The sequence below is a fragment of the Lipomyces arxii genome (assembly GCF_038497795.1).
Source record: "Lipomyces arxii strain Phaff 12-163 unplaced genomic scaffold V1512scaffold_19, whole genome shotgun sequence".
NCBI lineage: Eukaryota > Fungi > Ascomycota > Lipomycetes > Lipomycetales > Lipomycetaceae > Lipomyces > Lipomyces arxii.
This window is the reverse complement of record NW_027117718.1, coordinates 26,741-33,021: the sequence shown is the minus strand read 5'-3', so window position 1 is coordinate 33,021 and position 6,281 is coordinate 26,741. Positions and strand designations below refer to the sequence as shown.

The 6,281-nt window shown below is 44.6% G+C and overlaps 5 protein-coding genes across 5 annotated transcripts in view; 4 read left to right on the top strand and 1 right to left on the bottom strand.

Annotated features, from left to right (window-relative positions):
* V1512DRAFT_277654 (ubiquitin) overlaps nt 1-442 on the top strand; it is a gene marked incomplete at both ends in the record, with an annotated part of 747 nt that extends 305 nt beyond the window's left edge. Inside the window, one exon of the mRNA XM_066917924.1 lies at nt 72-442. Within this exon, the coding sequence (XP_066769890.1) occupies nt 72-442 (371 nt within the window). The remainder of the gene's footprint in view (nt 1-71) is intronic.
* A 271-nt stretch (nt 443-713) lies between these two features.
* V1512DRAFT_211473 (Manganese/iron superoxide dismutase) lies at nt 714-1,534 on the top strand (the record flags this gene model as incomplete). Its single annotated transcript, XM_066913535.1, has 4 exons — nt 714-866; nt 913-1,197; nt 1,245-1,325; nt 1,376-1,534. 4 exons carry the CDS (start codon nt 714-716, stop codon nt 1,532-1,534), a joined length of 678 nt encoding a protein of 225 aa, XP_066769889.1.
* A 151-nt stretch (nt 1,535-1,685) lies between these two features.
* V1512DRAFT_266455 (uncharacterized protein) lies at nt 1,686-2,780 on the top strand. Its single transcript, XM_066917102.1, has 3 exons — nt 1,686-1,859; nt 1,905-2,029; nt 2,079-2,780. The coding sequence occupies exons 1-3, from the start codon at nt 1,712-1,714 to the stop codon at nt 2,595-2,597; spliced, it is 792 nt and encodes a 263-aa protein (XP_066769888.1). The 5' UTR covers nt 1,686-1,711; the 3' UTR covers nt 2,598-2,780.
* On the bottom strand, nt 2,548-3,326 carry V1512DRAFT_266453 (DNA replication complex GINS protein-like protein psf3). The gene is made up of 3 exons (XM_066917101.1): nt 3,190-3,326; nt 3,087-3,145; nt 2,548-3,034 (listed from the first exon to the last, which is right to left on the bottom strand). Exons 1-3 carry the CDS (start codon nt 3,307-3,309, stop codon nt 2,668-2,670), a joined length of 546 nt encoding a protein of 181 aa, XP_066769887.1. The 5' UTR covers nt 3,310-3,326; the 3' UTR covers nt 2,548-2,667.
* Nucleotides 3,327-3,734: 408 nt separating this feature from the next.
* V1512DRAFT_272317 (GC-rich sequence DNA-binding factor-like protein-domain-containing protein) lies at nt 3,735-5,738 on the top strand (the record flags this gene model as incomplete). Its single annotated transcript, XM_066917681.1, has 1 exon — nt 3,735-5,738. The coding sequence occupies one exon, from the start codon at nt 3,735-3,737 to the stop codon at nt 5,736-5,738; it is 2,004 nt and encodes a 667-aa protein (XP_066769886.1).
* Nucleotides 5,739-6,281: the final 543 nt, after the last annotated feature.

The following is a 6,281-nucleotide window of genomic DNA, read 5'->3' as shown; positions in this document are numbered from 1 at the left end:
GACTGGAAAGACCATCACCCTTGAGGTCGAGTCTTCGGATACCATTGACAATGTCAAGTCGAAGATCCAAGATAAGGAAGGTATTCCTCCAGACCAACAGCGGTTGATCTTTGCTGGAAAGCAGTTAGAAGATGGCCGGACGTTGTCTGACTACAACATTCAGAAGGAATCTACGCTGCACCTCGTTCTACGTTTGCGTGGTGGTATGCAGATTTTTGTTAAGACTTTGACTGGAAAGACCATCACCCTTGAGGTCGAGTCTTCGGATACCATTGACAATGTCAAGTCGAAGATCCAAGATAAGGAAGGTATTCCTCCAGACCAGCAGCGGTTGATCTTTGCTGGAAAGCAGTTAGAAGATGGCCGGACGTTGTCTGACTACAACATTCAGAAGGAATCTACGCTGCACCTCGTTTTACGTTTACGTGGCGGAAGTATGTAAGGTGTAGAATAGGGATTGTTTTTGTTTGTTACTGTTACTGGCGGCGCCCGCTGGTGTTGGATAGGAGCATATCTGTAATATTAAAAACTCATTAGATTTATAACTTCCTCTGTAGTGAAATGGTGAGTTTGAGTAGTAGTGCCGACGGGGGATGTGACTAGTCGGGTGCCGGAATGGCGGAAGTGATTGGCTGCGGCTCTGATCAGCATTCTGTTCGTCATCTTTCCTCTGAACACTCGAGACTATCCAGAATATTCAATTATTACAAACAATGGCGTCCACTTTGATTCGTGTTAGTGCTCGCAGAGCATATATGACTGCTAAGCCTGCAACAGCTGTTTTTGCCCGAGGCAAGGCCACTTTGCCTGATCTTAAGTATGATTTTGGCGCGTTAGAGCCTTTCATTTCCGGCCAGATCATGGAGGTATTGATCTGTGTGCAATTTTCATGGAAAAAAGTTAATTGAGCAGTTACATTATACCAAGCATCACCAGACTTATGTGAACGGCTACAATGCTGCGGTTGAGAAGCTGTATGTTGCATCTGACAAATCCGACATCAAGGGCCAGATCGAGCTGCAGTCTGCCATCAACTTCCACGGCGGCGGTCACATCAATCACTCATTGTTCTGGGAAAACTTGGCTCCTACTTCGCAAGGTGGTGGTGAGTTGCTTGGCAATGAGTCTGCATTGACCAAAGCTATCGGGGCCAAATTTGGTAGCTACGACAAGTTGATTGGGACTGTCAATGCTCAAGTATGTAGACCGAATGAATGGGTTGAAACATGCGCTAATTAAGCCAGCTGGCTGCTATTCAAGGATCTGGATGGACTTGGGTGGTTAAGAACTCAACTACTGGTGAACTCGAGGTCATCAACAAGGCCGTACGTTGACTAGTTTTACTGTCCAATGAGTGAAAACTGATATCACATAGAACCAAGACCCTGTCACTGGCCCATATATTCCTATTGTTGGAATTGACGCGTGGGAACACGCATACTACTTGCAGTACAAGAACGTCAAGGCTGATTACTTCAAGGCCATCTGGAACGTTATTAATTGGAAGGAAGCTGAGAAGAGATTTCTTGCTTAAGTTTTCAGTGTGATTTTTAAGCGAATATAAATTCCATTAGTATTTTGCTTTGTCAAATGGTTAAAAATGTAAAATTGTACTTGGAATCTCGTCAATCGGTAACCCTATCCCATAAAGACAGTTCATGATGAATACTTACAGTCAACGTTGAGTTTCCGTAGATTGAAGAATAGTGCAATGTTCGCGGCTACTCCAGCTGGATTTAAAAATGCACCTGTAACGAGGGCATTGGTTGCTTTTATTGTCGGGTCTTCGCTTGTGTCGTCGATCGTGGGGATCAAGCATTATCTGTTTCTACAACTGGTGCCACATGTCTGGGGATGGGGTAAAGTCATGGATTTGACCTATTTAATTAATGCTGAGTATATAGGACAATGGTGGAGGCTGTTTTCATGGGAATTTGTGTACTTAAATGAATCTGAAGTTCTGTTTGCCTCGTTAATGCTATATAATCTAAGGGTAATTGAACGGCTACTAGGCAGTCGCAAGTTTGCTGTATGGTTGAGTGTTGTAAAGGAAGATCAATTGCTGATGGACGACATAGTCGTTAATAGTGGTTTCTTATGGCTATACATCTGTTTTGAGTCCACTGTTTCTGCTTATGCTCAAGATTACACCAGGATATTCTGCAAACTACCTTCCATCTGGCCCCACTTCAACCATTTTCAGTATGCTTGCACTTTACCATGACCTGATTCCTTCAGTGTACAAGTTTCGAATTGCATCTGGACAAGAAGACTCTTCGTCACCACATGCCATTACGTTGTCTGACAAAATATTTGTGTACGTGATTTCAACTCAGCTTGCTTTCTCACAATCGCCAGGTAGTTTAATCTGTGCATTCACAGGCTGGATTATTGGTGTGTTATGGACACGGGAAGTCCTGCCTGGTCGGAACTGGCGTGTTCCGGATTGGTGGCAACGTAAGCGATCGGTCGATGTCACTGCTGCAAGAACAAGTACTCCGGCTCAACCTCCGAATGCCACAAGAACTACAGAACCTGTTGCTGCAGGACGCGAGTTAGGAAATCAAATTCTGGATACTTTCCGTGCTAATTTTTAGCCATGTCGACTATCAAGTCTCATTTTGTTTGCATTGAAAGATGGTGTTTATGCATTTATTATAATCTAGCTTACTTTTGAATAAGCCATTTCTTAACATCTTTTGCAGAGTCGTGTGCCGCTCGAAATAGCTTCTGCTCTGTATCGTCTAGTCTGTTGATAAAGTCTGAATTGGTTACCTGCACCGTCCGCGTATTATGCGCATAATCATTCACTACAACAGCTCGAGCCTTGATCGCACTCATTACGGTCTCTAGCATTTTGTCCTCATCTTCTTCACCAGCCATTGCGAGCCAGCGCTCGGCCAAATTGTAAAAATGAAGACTTTGTGTTCGTAAGTCGACGCTCACGGCTTCTGCCCTGAGGGCGTTAATTGCTTTCGTGCTTAGAGCGTTCGGAGCCGTCACTGTCACGAACCCGCTTTGGTCATCCACGCCACTACTTGTCAGAAAATTTTGTGAACCAAAAAAACACTTGTATAAATACTAACCTAACAGCAAGAATCTCCGCCAACCAAAGCGGCAACTCCATTCTTGTGCCTTCTTTCAGCTATGACGTTAAAACCGTGATACCTTCCAATTTAGTATACTCACGTCTTTTCCAGCACTTCGACCTCGATCCAAATACCCGAGACCGGGAACATCAACTTGAAACACAACTGGTATTGGCTGTCCGTCAGTTAAAATGTCGTCGATGTCATAATACCGACTCATTTTCTGTACTGGAGTCGCGTCAATTTCATACTCTACACCAAACACGCGCCTCACATCACCATTCCCGCCGCACGGATAGTCTGATCAATTTCCACTCCGTAAACAAATTTATTGTTACACCAAATCAGAAAATGTCCGATTCCGAGTCTGAATTGGACCCAGGATTTGTTTCATTTAGAGCAGGACTTGGAAGTAATTTTAATGCAAGACAGTCGTACGATTCAGATGAGGACGAGAATGCTTCTTCGCGATACCGCGGTGTCAGTTTTGCGCCTCCGAAGGAGCAAACAGATCAGAGTACTACGTTTGCGAGTGAGCAATCGACAGAGGCAACACGTCTACCAAAGTCGTCATTTATAAATGCGAGAAAAGCCACGCCAAAATCGGGCGGGAATCTATCTGGTTCATATGGGAAAGGAGCAGCAATGTTCGCTAAAATGGGATATGTTGAAGGAACAGGTCTTGGAGCAGACGGCAGGGGTATAATAAACCCTATCGAACAGAAACTACGGGAAGGCAGACTTGGATTAGGTGGAATGAATGAGAAAACCAAGCAATCTAGAGACGAAGATCGACGGAATCATCGAACAGAAAACAATGACGAGTCACAAAGACAGCACAAACGAAATGCACCCCGAAAACCAAAAGTCAAATATCGGACGGTTGAGGAAATTGAGGCGTCTGGACTACCGGTACCATCATTGTGGAAAAATATCATTGATTTGACCGGTCCTGATACAAAAGTACTTGATGACATGTCTGGGTTTAAAGGAATTGACGTTCCTATCAATGAAGAGAGTGAAAACGCTCGACTTGTGGATTTGGCTCGACGAGATTTGGAAATGTACGCAGAGGAATGGCAAGGTCTTCAAGCCCGGCGAAAGTATATTGAAACTGAACAATCCAGACTCACTAATATGATTGATAATCAAACGGAATCAATTTTGCGCACAACTCGTGTGCTCGAAATAGTGTCTCAACTGCAATCAATTACCGGTACAGATATGCAAGCGCTGGTCGCGATCGGTCAAAAACTAGAGACTTTACAGTTTGAGTATCCCGAAGAACTCGATCGTCTCAAACTAGACGATGTTGCGGTTGCAGCCATCAATCCCGTTATAAGGTCTTTGACACTGTCATGGGACCCGCTCACAAATCCAAATTTTTTGAAAGACCATCTCCTGCGCTGGCAAAAGATTTTACGAATTCATAAGAGGGACGCCTTGGTTCCAGACTCGATCGGGTCGAATGACAATTACTTGCATCGAAATAGACACATATTGGATAAAAACAGAGCATCCATGTACGAATCAATGATGGCCGAAATCTGGTTGCCGTGTGTCCGTCGGGCGCTGTTGAATGAGTGGGACGTCTTTGACCCAACTCCGGTCGTCGCTTTATTTGAGGAGTGGCAGCCCATTTTACCGAGTTTCATTCAGTCTCAACTGCTGGAGCAAATCGTGCTACCCAAGCTGCATGAAGCCGTTTTGCAATGGACACCACCGCGCAAACGCGCACAAGACCCACCGTCAAACCAACCACACCACTGGATTTTCCCATGGATGCCGCTGCTTGGGGCCCATCTCGACTCTGTCGTGTCAGATGTCCGGCACAAATTCCGTTCTATTCTGCGCACATGGGATCCTCTTTCTGGTGTGCTCGATGGGCTCGACGCCTGGCGAGAAGTCTTTGGTCGGGAGCTGGACTCAATTGTCAAACACCACATACTGCCGAAAATCGCTGACGTTTTTCGCGTCACGTTTCAGATCAACCCGGCGGATCAATCAATGTCAGAATTTGTCACGGCGCTTAAATGGCGCAGGTTTTTCAAATTAAGCGTATTCGCATCTATGCTTCGCTCGTCTTTTTTCCCAAAGTGGTGGGATGTTTTGTATCTATGGCTCACATCATCTGAGCCGGATGCAGCTGAAATTAACCGCTGGTTTGAATTTTGGACTGACCAGTTTCCGTCTGATTTGCGTGACGCGCCTGCGGTCAAAGATGCCTTTAAAAAAGGCCGCGACCTCATTGCTCGCGCCCAATATCTGGGTTCTCGCGCTCAGGACGAGCTTAAGCCAATTATTGATCGCGAGTCTACAAAATCTCGCGCTCCAGAGGCAAAGCCGCCGCCGTCGTCACCACAGCCAGACAAATCGAAACAAGAACCATTGCCGGCTTCGATATACAAAGACGTTGTCGAGGAGTACTGTCTTGAAAACAATCTTTTGTTTATGCCGCTGCGGAAAGCTCACGATACACTCGGTCATCCCTTATACAGAATTACAGCGTCGGGCTCGGGAAAAGGCGGTTTTGTATGCTACTTCGAGTATGAAGTCCTGTGGGCTAAAAACAAAGGAAACGATCCTGATCAGCTCGAGTGGGAGCCGTTGGATTTTTACGATATTGAGGAATTGGCACATTTTAAATGAGCTTACTTGTATATAAGCATTTACCGGAGTTTTATAATGATACTTATAACTTAGAAAAAAATATCACTAATAAGTATTGACAGATCTAGAAAAGGTGAGATCGTAATTAGCATTTCTTTCAAAGGTATCATATCAGTACATCCTGGATGAGAAAGATAGAGCTATGAAAGAGACTTGTTTAATACCTCGTTTGTATCTCACAAATATTGTAGACGTAGATTTCACGAAATTATTGGTTACTTCGGGTATCAACCGATTGCCTCTTCTTATGTGTCGGCTACACTAGATACAGTGCACCCGAGTTCAAAACGCAGTTCATGAAAACAAAAACAGTTATCTTTGACCTACCCATAGCTCAAGTTAGTTTTAAGCCATCTAAATTACTTTCAAAAGCTGGTTCATCAATAACCAAGAATTTCAAGATCCCGTGGAATAAAATGCTGACTCAGAAACCGTCAATTTTTACATAAGATTTCTGCACGGCGTGGCCAAGCGCGCGCTTGGGAATGTCAGTTGCGGCCATACCTGGTAGAAAACATAGTT

Coding starts and splice junctions, on each gene's coding strand:
- V1512DRAFT_266455 (XM_066917102.1), top strand. CDS start 1,712: ATGTTCGCGGCTACTCCAGCTGGATTTAAAAATGCACCTGTAACGAGG. Junction 1,860..1,904: donor GCCACATGTCTGGGGATGGG/GTAAAGTCATGG, acceptor CTGAGTATATAG/GACAATGGTGGAGGCTGTTT. Junction 2,030..2,078: donor TAGGCAGTCGCAAGTTTGCT/GTATGGTTGAGT, acceptor TGGACGACATAG/TCGTTAATAGTGGTTTCTTA.
- V1512DRAFT_266453 (XM_066917101.1), bottom strand. CDS start 3,309: ATGAGTCGGTATTATGACATCGACGACATTTTAACTGACGGACAGCCA. Junction 3,146..3,189: donor GTCGAAGTGCTGGAAAAGAC/GTGAGTATACTA, acceptor TTAACGTCATAG/CTGAAAGAAGGCACAAGAAT. Junction 3,035..3,086: donor GCGGAGATTCTTGCTGTTAG/GTTAGTATTTAT, acceptor TCTGACAAGTAG/TGGCGTGGATGACCAAAGCG.